At 40.2% G+C, this 18606-nt stretch overlaps 1 protein-coding gene across 7 annotated transcripts in view; it reads right to left on the bottom strand.

The window, feature by feature from the left end:
* Positions 1-18606, bottom strand: part of csnk1g2b (casein kinase 1, gamma 2b) — a 40306-nt gene that overhangs the window by 8829 nt on the left and 12871 nt on the right. For all 7 annotated transcript variants that reach the window (XR_014593847.1, XM_083940449.1, XM_083940447.1 and 4 more), the window contains exons 3-5: positions 10692-10761; positions 1071-1219; positions 480-714 (exon numbers count right to left, since the gene is read on the bottom strand). Coding sequence is in view for 6 of the 7 variants with exons in the window: in XM_083940449.1 (XP_083796575.1) it covers positions 480-714; positions 1071-1219; positions 10692-10761 (454 nt within the window). In the remaining variant the exon portion in view is untranslated. The remainder of the gene's footprint in view (positions 1-479; positions 715-1070; positions 1220-10691; positions 10762-18606) is intronic.

Genomic DNA, 18606 nt, shown 5'->3' on the forward strand with positions numbered 1-18606 from the left:
ATCATCCTTTCAGACATATGTGTAAAGGGTTCATAATTAGTTTAGGAATTCTTGAGTTATGAACAAAATCGGTTTGTGAGGTCACAGCAACCTTTGACCTCCCAAATCTAATCAGTTCATCATTGAGTCAGAGTGGACATTTGTATCAAAATTTAGATATGGGGTTCACAAGAATGGGATGGAACGAAGGACAACCCGAAAACAAAATGTCTTTGGCCACAGCTGTGGCAAAGGCATAAAAAGCAAAATGAATAATGGATAGATACTGATGAAATTAAGAAACATCTCTCATTAAACAAATAACTGTAAAATCAGCCTACAAAAAGAATTTGTTCATAATATGTACATGTTGGTGATGTATTTGCATACAATACAGTAAAGACATCTCTATTAAACTCAAAGTAAATGCAAGCAAAGTTTATCTAAGGAAATTTAAAGGGTTTATTAAACCAAAACTCTGCTCCAGAGACTTTTCTTACCCTTTCCCAAGTGTGTGTTAATGCTCATGTAGCGTGCCGTCCCAGTCAGACTCTTGTGCTCCCGGTAGGGGATGTGTTTTTTGGTCTCGGGGTCTATGTACTCTTTGGCCAGACCAAAGTCAATGATGTGGATTGTGTGTTGCCTCTTGCTTCCTGGCCGCCCAACCAGGAAGTTTTCTGGCTTTACGTCTCTGTATATCAGACTCTTGGTGTGGACATACTCCATCCGTGTTATCTAGACGAGCAATAAACAGATCAAGATTAGTCATTAGGAATTGAAAATTACTCATTTATCCAGACAGTTTTCAAACATGAAGAGAAATTATTATGTGAAATCAACTACACTGAAGACAGACACTTTTAGTATACATCAATACTTTCAGCAAAAGTTAAAAATATTTTTGATGACTACGAAATTAAAATATTTATTTCATGCTACGATGCTTTGCATATAGCACCTTAGCATTCCCTCCACTATACTATGTGTACAGTAATGTCATGTAGTCAAAGCTGGACTTTACTTTCTGTAAAGCTTGAAATCACAAAAGCCAGCTCATCTAAATATACGCCTGCAGTGGTCCTCCGCCTTACCAGCTGTATGGCTATCATGAGGACGGTCTTGAGGGAGAAGGTGCGGTCACAGAGGTCAAACAGGTCCTCTAGACTGGGCCCGAGCAGCTCCAGCACCATGGCGTTGTATTTCCCGCAAGGACCAAAATAGTACACCTGAGGGATTCCCTCTGTGGAGACACAAAAACACAATTAAAGTCAGAGGACTTTTGTAAAATACTTGCCTATTAATTGAATTATCACAATGCAATTGTTGCTATGTCTTACAGAATAGCATATTTTTAATGGGCACTTTTATTCTACTTGCCTGACGATGAGTTTTGTTTTTGGTGTGGACAACACGTGGGAAAGTGCTCACCAAAACACTAAACCACGGGGTCGCTGCAGAGGTTTATACAATGCAAATGCACTTACAGGTATATTTGTAATATATTTTCATAAATAAGTTCAGTACTGCAATGTTTCACTAGAGTATTGATGTAGCAACATGAAGAAGCTGCTGAGTTCATCTGAGGGTTATGACATAAAAATGTGGTCAGAGCACTGTTTAGCCTTTTTTTTTTTCACAAGCGCCTGCTTTTCTGTCTCATCTCTGCGTCAAATGAACCAAAACCAACAAAAAAAGAGGATTTAAAACTCCGCTTTTCAGAATTTTGGTACAGAGTACAATTATTGCGTAATACATAGTGAGGAGACATTGTAAGTTGACATGAAAGGTGCTTGTGTACTGAACTGAATAATCACCCTGGTTTGTTGATAAGAAAGTGTGGGAGGAGACTCTTCACAGACACTACAGCAGCAATGACAAACTACACTTCAACTGGCTTCCCTCCACAGGATTGTCAGAAACAGGCATGGCTTACAGTTATTTTTTCTCTAAAGTAGGATTAAGAGGAAAGGTGTCTAAAAGAAACACCAGTGACGGTGAGCTGTCAACAGCTGTAAATAGCCTTTGCTACTAGAAACCACCACACCCATTTCGTGGTAATGTATGACTTCAGAGGAATGTGGAAGGACCAACACAACAGTATCTTTATGAATATCAGTGTTTCGACACTGGAAAAACGGGGGTGTGGCAAAATACTATTATATACTACTAATACTATATGTCCTTCTGATGGAAGGATAAGAATGGAGTAACAGTATTTTGTATCTTTGAAAAATATATTTATATCTGATAAATAAATTAAAATTTCTTGATAATTTGGTGCCACATTTGGTTCTAATACCACCAAAAACAAGCAGTCTCACAGTGGCCTAAAGCTGCAGTTTCTTCATGTCTGCGGTCTACAGACTTTGTCACAACAAAATGAAGTGCTGAGGCCTGTGAGGAACCGGCATCGTATTTCACAAACACTTCAATAACACGCAGCTAACGGGGGGAAAAAAGTAGTGCTAAGTAGACACAAAGAACAGGCTAATTTATCTGGCATATTTAATAAGCTCTCTAGCATTGACATTTTATAACTCCCATGGACATTTTGCCAAAGAATCCATTGACTTCTTATCCACTGTCAGAAAAGTTGTAGGCTAACACTCCCACAATCAAAACCACCATTTTCCAGGTTCACAGTCATCTCTACCAAGTCAGTCCTTGAGTTGGAATGGGAAGTATTCAGTTTGGACTGTGTGTCAGCTGCTAGCAAGTTTACAGTTGGATTTACCTGTTTTAACGCTCCAAAATCAGTCCAACGGGGCTACAATACACACACACACGTAGCACGCACGCACCCACGCACGCACGCACACGCACACGCACACACACCTGTCTGCCCTTTGGTCTCTAGGATTTTCCTGGTAATGAAGCCCATGACAGATGAGGCCGTAACAAGAGATCACTGGGAAGGCTGACTCATCAAAGCTTGGCCCAAATCTAGAGGGCATTCAAAGCACAGTCATTGCAAGAGGAAAAGCACACTGTGTATTATTATCTTCTGCTGGTGGATGTGAGCAAACATTGGTGTTTTACAGCAGCTGTAAGCACCGATCTAGAAAAGACAGGTGGAAAAAGCCTAGAGCACATTTTAAATAAAATAAGATATGAGCAGTGACATTGACACAGATTCAACCCTAACAACAAAACACAATAGCAAAATTACTCTCAAACAAATCCAATATAAAACAAAAACAGCAAGCACTTCAAAGGCAACCGAATGATGACGCATGACTGCTAACAAACCTCTCTATCAGACAATTTTGTTCTCTTTAAGTGCTAAAGACCAAACCAAACATTTCAGCAGTTGGCTTCTCTCAATGATGCACATTAAACAAACAGAATCACTTCTGTAATGGTAAACATGTAATTCTATTATATAAAGTCACATCAAAAAATAACTCTCCGACTGTGTTCAGCAATATGGGATATGTTCTGGCTTTCATTCCATGCCAATGTCAGCAGCACTCTGACCCCTGCTGTCTTGACAATTTGAGACAATCCAACCTATTGTATCTGCAGGCAGGCCTTCATAGGCGACACAGTAAGAGGGGAGGCTGCATCGTAGCAGCTGAAGACAATGTTGCTCTACAACAAAATGTCAGAGTTAAGGGCCAAAGAGGAAAGGGCTGGAGAAGAGTGGATGGGAATGCGTATTGAAGATTCAGTTTATGGAGTCGAGTGCACTGAGAGAAGAGGAGAAAAAGGAGTGACTTCCATTAGGCCCAGTGCTCTGGAGATGTTCTCACAAGGCTGAAATGTGATCAGCACTTGGGCTTCCACAGACTGAGCCTAGAGCTACAAATGCAACACAGCCACCGAGCACAACAATCCCATAAAAATGCCACTGGGCTGAATAACTAGTGGGGAAAAAATAAAACAGCAATACTTGAACAATTCTACCAGATATTTTCAGCTTTGACCTAAGTAGCTCCACAAGATATCAGTCAATCAATGATTTAGACTTTAAATTCAGGCATGTTTCTCTCACTCAACACAGCACTCTCTTCATCCACTGCGAGCAAAACCAGGAAGAAGTGGGCGAAATTAAGTTATTCATCAGATAGACTCGGCGGTTTGTCTTGAAGATTATTCTTGAGCAAGTTGTCACTCTTTATGAAGCAATGCGATGGTTTATATAATGTTCCACAGTTGGCCTAATTTGCTTTCTTACATCGCATCCTTTGCATTATGACAACTGGACATACATACATTGGGATGTAGATGCTAAAATTATTCATCGTTCAGCCTTAACAGTCATTTAGTCAAGCAACCATTATAAAATGTGTTACTTTGGAACAATAATAACACAATAAAATGAATCAATTTCAAAAACAATTATCTTGCCAGTTTGAAATGTGATGATTGACAGTGTGCTGCTTTTATAAATTATGGCAAAAAATGTAATTGATAGAATGACTTTATGTAATTTATTTGATCCTTTTGTTACTATAGTGCTTGATTACTGCTTGATTACATTGTTTTGTATTGGAATGTCGTAAGTGGTCCAAGCAACACAGTGCGATTTTGAGCTAAACGTTTGTCAGATGCCCCATTTCTATTTATTCTGTCATGCGTGTTGAAAGGGCTGCAATGGACGGAGAACAGATGATTCATGAAGTTGAAATGAGGAGTTATCTGTACCTCCTCATTTCACTGCAAAACCTGCATGTGTGTGTGATTACGTGTACATATGTGCATTCGGCCTTGGTTAAGCCTCTGTCAAGTGAAGCTGCTGGCTCCTTGTTAAACCCGTTGGGAGTTCGCTGTTGCACGGGAATGAACCTGTTTTACAGGGGCATATTTTACAGCTTGTTTTACACATTCTGTGAATAACCGTGGATGGAGAGCATCATGGGTTTCATCCCTCATTTGTTTAAAAAAAATCATAGTGACCTGATCTAGCATAATCCTACAACAGCACACACACTGATTTTTTCTTTAAAATTATCCACATGGCATGCATAAGAATCCATGATTTGCATGAAATAATAACATCAACATAAAGCCTGTGTCTCTGACATGGCATAACGTGCCCTCAGAAGCCTTGATCGGGTTCATGAATATTCACAGGCCAGCTCAGGGCCGGAGAGGGGCCACTTTTTAGCCAAGGAGATTCAGGCCCAAGACCGGCCAACTTTTTTCATGGATAAACTGTAGTGTAGTTATTATTCATGTATAGAAGTTAAATATTATTTCACCAAGTTAACAAAAAACAATAGCCAATTTCAAAACGATATGCTAGCAAAAAATGTAAATAAAACATTTAAAATAAAAAGTTTCAAAGTGCAAATAGCACCAACAGTAGCAACGCTCTGGTTTCTGCAACTTTGTCCATCACTGTGTCATTGTCTATAGACATAAGGATTTCATTATCCATGCACATTAGCATGAAGGCCTCCATTGCCCAGTGTCATTGAGCTTCACAGCCTATTTTTTGACAAACTTTAAGGTTGAGAAGCGTCTCTCACAGACAGCGTGAGTGATGGACTCGTGCATAATAATTTGGCTGCAATTGATTAGGACTGGTGCTTTTCCTGGGTGATGCCCACCAAAGTGTAAGTAGAATTTATTTACACACTTCTAAGCATCTTCAAATGAAATTTCATATTTGTACATGAACATTTACACCACGTCTAATCAGTAAAATAAAGTGACCATGATGAGAGAAAGCGGAGAGAACGTTTGGGGCGACGCTCAGCCTGAGCTGCTCAGGTGGTGCTTTACATTAAAAATGGAAATTAAGAAGACTTTTCGTTATATTTATGAGCTGTTAAAGCATGTCATTTCATTGTGAAGGACAGGAAGTACAGTCCTGAATGTGTTGACAGCATTACTGAGCATTTGACGACCAGCAGCTCCAGTTGTTTCTCAAACTGCTTGGTTGGAATGAAAACCTGCAGCCACAACGGCCCTTTACGGGATCAGTTTGAGACACCTTTACAGCTTGGAGACCGGGGTGTCAGACTAGGTAAAAGAGTAACACGCAGCTAATTCACCTGTGTTAGCGTCCTTTTGACGACTCTTGTCAACACAAAGATACATAAGGCCGTTAAAACCATATATATATATATATATATATATATATATATATATATGCGCAACCCATCTATTGCAATACTGGCAGGCTGCAAAGGCAGAGTCCGAGTACCCACACTGGCCCTGCGGCACACTGTGATATAAATGTGTATCACTGATTAATGTTGTGGAAACCTCCTTATATGTGACACTGATTACAGTATCATCCATGTATCCTTTAAACATATACACTGCAACCCTAAATTTAGTTGTCAAATTTTAAATTATAAATCCTAAATTAAAGGAAGAGCACGAGACTTGGGTGTTTCAAATTACAAACCAGCTACTTGAGCTGTCATGTCCTGCCTCCTGCAGGCTTTACCCATGCACCACCTCTCACCTTAACCATACAGAGTATTTCCAGTAAGTGATCTCCTGTTGTGTGCTACACGTGAGAAAGGGAAACTAAGAGCAACTGAAATGGCAGGTCTATTGTCAATTATAACAAAACTATGTGAACTGAGAAGCAGGACTCCCAACTGCTGGGATTTGTTCGGGACAGTAGCGAATTAACAATGTGCAGATAAGCTCCTCCTGGGCGTTAAGCGCTGAGTCGTCCACGCTGTGACATATTTGAGGCTCTTGGCGTGTGCAGACTAACAGGGTCACATGTTCCCATTTAGAAAAGTTGATAACATGAGGAGATTTAATCTATAGACCTTTTCAACAGGATTCCATTGCTAGGCAACAGCCTTGGCCATGGTGAACTTCCTGTCAATTTATGTCATTCACATGAACTGCAACAGGAAATAAACTAGGACACATTTAGAATGTTTATGTTTACAAGTTTGAAATGGTCTATTTCCTTGATTCCTCCCATGCTAGACTGTCAAATGAGCCTTTCGGTCATATCATCATTGGGTAGCCAGTCATCAGCTTGAGACAGGACCTCTGCTCAATTGGGTGGTAATATTGTAGCTCCATTTTTAGATGATAGTTAAACTACTTACTATGTCTCCGGCTGGCTCAGCCATGGACAACTTTGAACCTTAACACATGTACAATTTAAAGTACTTTATTTTGAATATTCTGTTCAAAGTATCGTGTGCGTTCTGAAAGGCTGAAACCTGGTGGGATGGAATGTAACATTCATCATTAAATGCGTACTTGATTTATGCACTGATTGTTTGCTTGTCACGTTTTGGCAAAAGTATACGACATGTCACACCACCCTGTTCAATCTGAATTTTTTTTGATGATGTCAAAAAGCAGCAAGATCTCACCAGCTGTTTCAGCCAAAATAAATGAGCCTTAAAATGGGAAATGCAATATATCTATACATGTCACTTCTGAAAGATAAAAAAAAATACCATATGATAGTTGTCGTAGATCAATGTGAAACCCCTAGTATTGTATACAGATTATTATACAGGGTGTGCAAAACCTTTTCCTCTATGATAGGAGTGTTGTTGGGATGTCTTATTTTATGTAAATGCATCATGCTCCTAATCTAGGCTTATTATTTATATTGTTATTTTACCATAGGCAATGTGCCCTCTGATGTCAGTACTTAATATTGACTTTCAGGTCTACAAAAAAGTGTGCAGCAGCAATCACAACTGAAATCATGAAGTGATAGTTTAATGTCCGACATGTTCCTGTCTCTAGTTGTGTGTAAGGGCCAGGGATATTTTTACATGTAGCACGACCCCAGACAATAAGAGTTAGGCAGAAGGCCAGCAGTGGTCTCACTGGAAGAAGGGATGGTCAGGAAGGATGTGTTTAATGCACCAGAGGAAATATCCAAAGGCAGAGAGACAAGCATGGACCATGGCATGGCTCTGCTAAAATCAGGCAAAATGGCACAGGAGATGACGATTGCAGTCACTGTTGGTTTTATGCATGTGTGGCTGTGCATTGTGTAAGATTTGCTCACAGATCAGAATGAGAGATTAAAAGAAGAACAGTCCGTAATGCAACTTAGAAAGTTTCCCTGCAATCTTATGGCAGTACATAGTCGATCAGGGAGGCGGAGAATACTGTGGCAAGGGAAGCTATCCAAGAAGACACACCATAATGGCCTGTCTGCTTGTAGAGCCACCTATAAATAGTCAAGGACTGCCCTAATGCCCCACCTCCTTATCAACAGTGGAGGGCTTTTGCTCTGGCAAAAGGAGCCAGGAAGCTGGCACGTGTCACTAAAACACACACACACACACGCACGCACGCACGCACGCACGCACGCACGCACGCACGCACGCACGCACGCACGCACGCACGCACGCACGCACGCACGCACGCAAGCACGCTGCAACCAGAGGACCGGGCCACTTGCAATAGTCTTAGAATAAGACTGGGCTAATAATTATGCATACAGGCATACCCACATAGATAAATAACGTATCAGTAGTCAAATCTTTATAGTTATACAGTGATCGCCATGTGGATCGCCACTGTCACTGATGATCCAAACATAAAACTTGTCACATATACAGACCTTAAAGAGGAACTACACACCAAATTATATTTTTTGACAATGTTGAGATAATCCCACAGATTTATGTTGGCATATCTCTCACACCACCTGATCATAAGAGAATAGGAAAGACTATGAGGTCTACTACACGTTGACCACCTCCTTCCAACTGTGTCAGCAGTTGCTGCACCAAGTATAGAGGAACACTGGCTAATCACAGCCCCAGTGCTTGTGGTGTGCTAGAATTAGCAGGTCTGAACTGAAATACAACATTGTAGATGAACAAGATTTATTTGTATGCATAATGCAGGGGTGACATATTTTTGTAGACTGACACCGAAGTTAGCATCACCCTGGGTACCCTGGACAAAAAGCCAGTAGAATTTCTTTTCAGTGAGTTTTTGATTATTGATTATTACAATGAACACCCCCTTCTATGATTTTTGAAGTGTGAATGCAATCTCCAGAAATAAAGGCTGTACATGTACTACACCACCCACAAGCTTCCAACTGATTTTGCTTGCATGGCATGATGGCATTTGTAGTCTCATTTAGCCACTTGTTAGCATTCGCCTTTTTCAAGAAATGTACAAGCTTCAAAATTTATGAGTGGGGTATTGTCTGGTGTATTTTATCTTGTAGAACAAAACAAGTCTGTGTCAACATCAGACCTTATTAAAGGCGTCTAACCAAAATCATTTAAAAACATGCTGGCTTCGAGACAAGGGAACTGGTGGCACAAAAATGCTGACTTGCTTCCTTGATTTAGGACTCATTCCTGCAGTACTCAGTTGAGAGCTTTACAAGATATTTAGTGCCTACAAACATTGACATTAACCATGATGAATTGTAAGGCTAAAGCCATGCACTGACACTCTCATTCGTAGTAGGGCCGCAAGCCGGGCTACAACACAGATATACTTGAGGAAGCTCTAGGGCCATAAATGTGCTTCTATCAAGGCTACATCAGACCCGTCTTTCCAATGGAGAAACCAAGAGTCCGACAGAAGCTTCTCAGGAATGGTCATGAATAGTTAGTTTTGAGATGTTACAGCAGTGGTCATTCTCTCCTGTGTGCCCTGGTCCCATTGTGTCACACACTATATAGCCAAAAGGCCACATCTACCTCACTTCTCCATCGCATATTTTAAATTGAGCTGGGTGGGAGGGCTGTGGTAGTCTATTAAAGGTTTGAAGGGGAACTACACCCTCAAATTCTAAGTACTACTTTAGGCTAAATTATGCAATAAAATGCCAATGGGACTTTGAATGTGGTTTGACTAAGTAGTGGGGACGAATTTGTATATGGTGTCTGGATCAAAGATGGTGTAGGTTTGTATAGATGCTCATGCTCACACAGGTGAGCCTTTCCTAAAAACCGCCAGCAAGGCAGTGCTGTGAAAAAGAAATCAACTTGTTCACTCCCAACCATCTGCCTTCTCGCTTACCCTCTGTAACTAACTGACCAGCCAGACCAGATCAAAGAGCTGCTGCCCTGGAGCCCGGCTATGCACCATAGGCTATAGCACATTAACATGTTCTGCGCAGTAGTGTAGGAGAGGATAGACTCTGGGTATTGCAGAGGTGGCATCAGAAAAGAGGAAGCAGGATCAACTGGCTCCCACAGATGTGGAAAGACACCTGCTGTGGAGTTTAGCCTCAGGTGGAATGGAAGCAGTCGGAGTTGTTTACATGTGTCTGTTACCCTGCTGTTACATGTCCACATTTGAAAGCATTCTTTTCCTCAATACCTGCTGAAAATTTTGAAGGTCTGCATAGGTGCCATGGCATAATAACAGATGTACCAACGAAAAACACTCAGCCAAGTAAAGTCAACATATCAGCATCAACATTTTTAGGGACAAAATCTTTGTATTCCTCTATCTCTATCCAATTTTTCAACTTGTTCACAGAAAAGGCTTCCATTTCCATGCTGCCATTATTCATGATTAAAAATTCAACTGAAACCAGGCGAGACTACCGCAACCAGCCAGATAATTGAACTGAATAAAAAACACATTAAAGTCATTGTGATAATAATTGCACTGCCTTCTTTCATATCTCAACCACAAAAGTGACATGAAAACATGTGAGTGGAAGTCACTTTTGAGTTTTCTCTTTCTGCCAAATGCAGTATGAAAAGGCAGATTCCCATTTAACTCATCATCATGGTGTTTATCAGAGACTAAAAATCTACAGACCATATCTTTCTTACCTGAATTTCCCAACTGTTTGTAAAATCTATACTCCAAATGGAGCTGTGGCGCCCTGGACTTTATAGGTTCCTGAAAGAGAAGAGAAAGAAAGGTGAGTGTTACACTGGAGATAAAAAAAAAAAACAGTGAGCAAAATTAGAATCGAGTACAGTAACGATTGTTTCAGAAGAGAAGATTTATTCAATGTTTTCTTGTTTTCTTAGGGTTATCGAACATCACTAGTTTCTCACACTGCTCTGGGGTTTGATCTTGGTCCATTCTTCTTCAGTCTCTTCCACAGTTCGGTAGCTGTAGTGGTTTTCTTAGCCATTACTTTTTTGCTAAGGATTTTCCAGAGATTCTCTACGAGGTTCAGATCTGGACTCTGACACTTCCTCCTATAAATTTAACTGACTTCTTTAGACACTTTGGGTTCAGTCATTCCCAGTCCCTAATGTTTTCCATCAGACCCAAATAAACTGAACTTTAGCAATTTCATGTCATGGTCTGAGAGATGTTTTCTGCAGCATGAGTTGGGTCTCTTGTACAGCTACATGGCTGGGTGAATGCAAATGTTTTATGTGAATCTCTTTTGGCAACATGCAATACCTTCACTGCAATTGTCTCCCAATCAGCTGCAATGTCACACTGCAAAACGGGTTCCGCAGTTCCTTGAAGCTAAGAATATCAAAGCAATGAAATGGTCATCCCAGAGTCCAGATCAAAACCCCCATAGAGAATCTCTGGAAAATCCTTGGCAACAAAGTAATGTCTTAGAAACCCACTACAGTTACTATGAAAGAAACTGCAAGAAGAATGGACCAACATCAAACCAGAGCAGTGTGAGAAACTAGTGATGTCCTGTGGGCGCAGATGTGCTGAAGTCATTCAAAGCGAGGGCCTCTATACTTCCTGTTCATATATGAATCCTATAGTCCTGAGAAAACATTGTTGTCTTCTCTTCTGACAAAATGGTTACTGGTCTCTAATTTTGCTCACTGTTTATTTTTCCACAGAATTAAAGTTTTTGCTGAAGTGCCTTGGTTATTAAAAAAAAAAAAAGCAGTGGTATAGCCACAGCGGATATTCTATCAAATTATGAACACTAAAAAAAACAATTTCAGAATAAGTCAAGTACTAATAATTTGTTCTCTAATTTCCAGCATATTGCAGAGCTCAAAATCAGTTAACGCACAATGTCAATGTTTTTACCTAAGACTACATGTTTGCTCAATTAACACTGCAGGGGAATATTATTCACAATGGGGAAAACAGAGCATTTTGTATTTGTAAAAAAAAAAAAAACAATGGTCTCACTATCACCACAAAAGCACAAGCACCAAGTAGTTTGTGAGTGACAACCTTGCAAATACAACATGATTACCTCGGCCTGCAATTAACTTAAAGACCTTCAGTACAATGTTGTCCCTATTGTGACGCCTGATATAACTTAAATTAAGTCAGACTTCTGGGATGTGAGAGGATAAAGACCATTTCCAGCTGGTGAACAGCAGGCTTTTGTGATGCTATGGCCGATAATCAACCCACTGGAACATATTGTTAATTATATCGCTAGCTCCAGCTTTACAACCTAAAATGTAATCTGATTAACCCCACTCTTATGATGACAAGGGAATTATAGATAAACTTGAAGAGGATAGAACAAACACACACCCAACTTAATTCCTTTCCTTAATCTTCAATAGCTTTGCCACAGCCTGTGCTAAAGCCCTCCACAATAGCAGTATGCAGTCCAATTTTCACACACTGCAAACCAATACTGGCTTAAAATAGTAAGTCAGTTTGTAATGTTTGTATAAGTAAACATGTGGGACAATTAGGGTAGACTCACACTTGGCATTTGTACCATGCCCAAGCACTATTCACTCGTTTGACCAGTATGTGCAACCGTATCGTGCCTATGCACAGGGCGCTTCCCCGCCGTGGCCCAGTTGAGAGGTCGGCTTTTGCACTGCACCATTGCACATGTACGAGCATGAGCATAGAAGGCAGTCCTGACAACTACTGTTCCCCCTGAGAGACCTTTTTTTAAAAAGCAGACAAAGAGCCTGATGCGAAGATGGAATGTTTACTGCAGATTTGGTCATTTGAAAATATTCAAAAGGTAGTGGGACAAAACGCACAAAAACTCAGGTCTACGGAACCCCTTTTCAAAAATGAAGCGCTGCATTGAGATGACGTCAGTGTGTCATATTACAACATGATGACGTATAAGCAAGAAGCAATCGTGTGGCCCGGATCTTCTGAAGCAGTGTGAGTGCAAGCCGGCTTGCACTAATCTCCACCTGGACTAATCTCCACCTGGATGGAGTTAGATTCTCTGTGGACCTGTCCAATGCAACAGTCTCTTAAACGCAGAATCTCAGTTCAGGTGTATCGTTTCAGTTTAAGGTAAGCTGCTAGCTTTTGTACTGCTAACAGTGGAGGTGCTTCTGCTTCTTCATCCTCTCGTGCTGCGCGACGCTACAGTGACTCATTACAGTATCTTGAGGTGCAAGCAGCCTTACAAGAAGATGGGCAGGGGCTTGCTGGTTAGCATTTAGTACATATCTCTGCAACACAATACATAGCCATCTTTGACATACAATCATAACTGTTGCTTCTTTACAATAATAAAGTTTTAAACTAAAAATCAGGCCATATTTTACACATTGCGCCTTTTAATTCCTGGAAAGTTGTTTCCAATGTGCATCTAATTCCAAAGCACTTCTAGTTTAAGAGCGTGCTCACACTGTCCTTTTGGCCGCGGCCAAAACCGGTTTTTCAGCTAAAGCCTAGTACCTTTAAGCCATGTGAGTGCACCCGCTCCGCGCTCAACTGCGGCCAGCGGACCGTGCACGGCCCGCTTGAAAGAGGTGGGCTTTAGCGGAGCCGTTTGCACATGTACGAGCACGAGCGTGCGCACGTGTACGAGCACGAGCACGAGCACGAGCCCTACGGCAGTAGCGTTATGTCCGCCTGTTCGGACATGTAAATAGAAGGACGGACCATGCGCGGACATTTAACAACAACAACAATGGTGGTGAAAGGTTCACGTTGGTGTGGTGCGGAGGTGGAGTGTTAACTGCAGATTTGGTCGGATGAAAATATTCAAAAACAGTCGACAAGACGCACAAAAACTCAGAGGTCTGTGGAAAGATTTGTAAACAAAGCCACACACACGCGATCAATGCGTGTGACGTGTTACGGCGTGATGGCGTATGGACAGCAAGAAGTATTGGCCGGCCCTGGCAGTGTGAGTACAAACGGGGCTGGGGCGCGGAGGGGAGAGGGAGGGGGGACAAGTACCCTAAAGTCCGGGTCGCGGTCCGGGAGGACAGTGTGAGCACGCTCTAAAGTCAGTCCTATGGGATGTGTTATGCGTGTCATTTCAAGGTTCAATCAAAAGAATATTTATATTCTATATACAGTATATTTATATTTATTTATTTATTAACCAATGCTTTACTTTGTGCCAAAATATCTCCCATATAGATTGATTATTTAATTATTTGTCCTACTTGAGATATTCCTCAATTTTGTCTCTCCCCGCCTTCTACAAAACAACATCTGATCAATTTATTAAAACAGTTGAATCTGCTCTGGATTCTGGCCAGAGATGTTTTGATGATTTGGTGAGGGCAAAGACAGTACAGCATGTTTTGTTTTTTTATTTATCATATTTGTTAAATTTTGCAGAAATGAAGCCCTAAATAAAAACATGTAAACTAAGATTTTACAAAACTTCATCCAAAATGTATCCGTGTAGCCAATGGTAGAGCAGCATATTGAGTTTCTGTGGTCATCCCATCACACTTGTTCTGATATTCTCAGTTTATTTGCTGCGATGTGTTTATCCAATATTTCATCACTTCACAATACATATGTTTTAATGTGAATCTAGACATTTAATAAGAAGGTTTTAACAGTATCAGAAAGGTTCAGTGACATTACCAAAAGGTTGACTAAATAAGGTTCATCCAAAAATAAACTTTACACATTTTAAGGAACTTTTGTTTTTGAAACACATGGATGAAAGTGAAACAATGAATCCTAAAAGACATAAAAGATAAAAACAACGGGGTTTAAAGTTAGATCTTATGCAGGAAAACAAACATCTGGCAAACACTGCAGGATCAATGTAGTTTAACTAGTCTAGTTTTGGTAAAAAGAAGAAAAAGCAGCTATACACAGGTGACAGTTAAATAAGGAGATACAGCCTTATTCTAATGTGACTAAAAACCTCAAACATGCAATAATGATGATTGATACAGGTTTCTTTATGATCAATAGGAGAAAAGATGCATTCTGCTATTCCCATATGATGCCAATATGGAAAGTACGGAGAACTACAAAAGCATCCTTACAAAAACCTATCGATAATCTCACAGAGATTAATTGCATGTTTTTCTATTATCTGTGGGGAAGAAAAGGTTTCAGCATCCTGCTCCAGCATGATCATGATGCCAACAAGAGTACCAGAGAAGTAAGTAGCCATGGTGCATGCCGGGGGCTAGAAATTGAGAGTGGAAGACAGAAGGCAATACAGAGGAGTTGAGGCCTGTGGGAGGAAGACACGTGACTAGTCTAGGAACTGCTGTAGCGCCATCCACCTCCCACATAAACACGGACAACGAGCACATCTTGCACAAGTCAGGTCATAACAGTGAGGAGTGGGAATGAAAATATAAAATATATAAATAATGAGTCAAAACAGATGGCACAAAACCACAGGACCCCTTTAAAACAGCTTACAATAGGAAACAGAGGCTTATGGCAGCTTTACGTACTTAAGTCATCTCTCTTCCTACCAGATGGGCTAAGCTATGGCTGTGTAAATGGCCAGAGCCAAGCTGCAAATGTCTGATGTAACATCTTTGCATATGACGAGGATTTTTCACGGCTCCTGCCCATTTCAAATCATCTTTGATCTGCTCCCTGTGCCGACATGCTTACCGGATATGGCAGGGATGCCCCCCACATAAGCACTTCAATAAAAGTGCAGGCATATACCAAAAGTCCGCTATACCCTGCCAAAAGCAAAATTGTTTTCCGGGTGACCTAACAATTCACCTTCAACTTCATCTTGTTTAACTGGAAGTTTTGGTTACCCTGTGCGGTGTCATGCTGCTTTTTCCAGTGTGCTGGCCTGTGTCCAGGGCAGCTGACCCGCAAGCCAGAAGGGCCCTTCCCTGTCTGACCTGCTGCTACAGTAACCTCTCCACCTCAGCTGTTCCACACTGCAGTCATGTGCATTTCTGTGTATCTGGGTTCAGTGTATCTAAAACTAAATTAGTTCTGCGTGAGACCAGCAACAACAGGTTTTGGATCTAAGAACATTTAAAATTCCAGCTTCGTGAGAACCTATTTTCAAGAGCACAGTGATACGCTCCAACAAAAATCACAGCTGCTGTATTCTGCTGAAATGAAACCATTTCTCTTGCTTTTTTAGTTTAAGGGCTTAAATAAAACTTAATCAGGTAGTGCCATGGAACTTAGGTCTAGAACGGACAATCGATGCAGTAATATATCCTCCTGATATACTCTCTTGTGACTGCCACGGATATTGTGATATATTCTGTTACACTCCTGTAGTCTAGGTGTATTCCTTCATTTAACTGGAACTGTTCTGATTTGTGGCTGTACAGGCCTTTGCCAGTTTATGTCATTTAAATGTCATTTATGTTCTACAAACAGTCCAAACCCAAATATATTCATTTTAGAAAAATTGTATTTATTGTTATTTCTTTTTTATTTATAAATGATAAATTACTTAAACAATTAATTGATAATTGGTATTGTTGCAGATTGATTTTCTGAACCAACTGTTTCATATCTAGACAACATATTTTGGTAGAATGATGAGCATCAAATGACATATATCCAAATTTTGGGCATCTGATAAATGTTCTCTCATGTTTACTGAGTCATGTGATTGTGTAACTGCAGTCATTTTGGTTGCACTGTTTGTCAATTTTGTGTTTTGTCATGAAGTCTAAACACTTTGTATTTCCCAAAAGCAATTTCAGTCAAAATCAACTGGACTTGGTTATTTGTCTAGGAAGATGTTTCATCTCTCACGCAAGAGGCTTCATCAGTTCATATACGCAACTGAACACGCTGGGAATGGACACTGGGACACTTTGTATTAGTTACTTTTCATTACTACCCAAATCAACCGTAAGTTTAGAAAACTTAACTACAGGCTAGCAGTAATAGTTTCTGGCATTTTTAAATCATACTCTCGTTCAAGTGTATGCCTGTAAAGGTATGACCTCACATGCAAAAATGTGGGACTACGTTTCCTGAAACCACAACAGCCAATCAGATACCACCATTTCTACAGCCACCCTCATTGGTTGGCTTTTCAGTCAAATTACAATGATGACAGCAGCAGGGACGATAGTAATAAATAGTAGTTATGGCTTACACTAGCTGCTGTTCACAGTTAGAAAGCTTACAGATTAATCAATATCCGCACTGCCAGCAAATACTGCCCCAGTAGAATCAAATCCTGTAATTACAACAGCCCAGGGACGGGTGCGAGATCAAATGTGACATGCCACTTCAAGGATCCCTCTTAGAGTAAAACATTTGCTTGCACAAATACATGATTATGTCATGACGGATTAGGTGGTGGTTTCTGTTTTAACCTGTGGTAGATGGAGCAAGCCATCAGCGCCACACAAAGTCCTCTTCCTGGGATTAACCAACTCTGCATATGATGTCATCTGAGCTAAATCTGATCTCTGCTCCAACACAGCTGAGAAAGATCAGAATTGACCTCAGTGACTGGGCACAGTAATGACCACCAAATGAAGAGGGGGGGGAAAGAAAACTATCAATGATAGACGCAATCATAATGCAATGATGAAGAAGAAATGATGAAAATAACAGTACACTACAGCATAAACATATTCAACTACAGTCAAAAAGATAAAAAAACATTTAGTCCATCACCAGAAAATACATAAATCACTTTTGATAATAGATTCATTTAATTTTCAATGGTTAAAAAAAACACTGGTCCTAGCTTCACAAATGAGAATATTTTCCTTTCTTCTTCTTTAGTAAACTGAATACCTTTGTGTTTAGGAAGCAAATTAAATGTCTACTTAGACATTTTTCACTATGTTTTATATTTTATAGACCAATCGATTGAGAAAAAAAAAACGATAACAAAAATTATTGTAAGTAGCAGCCCTACACTCAAAAGTAGGGCTTTGACTCCGAATTTCCATATTTGAATAGAATTCGAATATTAAAAAAATAATAATGATATTCAAAAGAATATTAGGCAGCCCTTAATATTCAAATCTGTTATGGACATAATTTTTCGTAAATGTGTTTGCCTGTAAACACTGTTTTCAATTCAGAGTGTGAGGGTGTTTCACTCAGCATTGAAAAACTGATGCTAATTATCTGGGCAACATTCTCAACAACAGTCAAGTTGTGAATTTGTTGTAATGTCACATTAATAATCAGGAGATGACTCACTCTGTGCTCAAAGTGATGCTCGGAGCTCCTAGATCACGTGAATAATACCAGGCTAACTATGCTGTTTTTCCTCCGATACAATAGTGCGATTTTCTGATTGGCTGTTGTGTAACCCCGTTCTTTTTTTTATTGGCTGGCCACTGGTCAGTGGCAGCTCTTGATTCCTGCCGGTTCCACAGTGAGAGAAAAGAGAGCGCCGCTGCTGTGCTGCCTGTAGCATGTTATACATTTTTTTTCCGTGTGAGAAATACAATGTGTGGTGGGAGTGGGTGACTGAAGACCGAAAAGAGTGAAAAGAGGCCTGGCCTTTTAATTAAAAAAAGTTGTGTCTTAAGGTCTTACTAAAGATATTTAATGGTCAAAATATTATTAATAAATATTTGAATGTTATTAAAATTAACTTCGAATATGATTTTTGGGCCAAAGTCATGGCCCTAG

This window comes from Echiichthys vipera (assembly GCF_963691815.1).
Source record: "Echiichthys vipera genome assembly, chromosome: 3".
NCBI classification, from domain to species: domain Eukaryota; kingdom Metazoa; phylum Chordata; class Actinopteri; order Perciformes; family Trachinidae; genus Echiichthys; species Echiichthys vipera.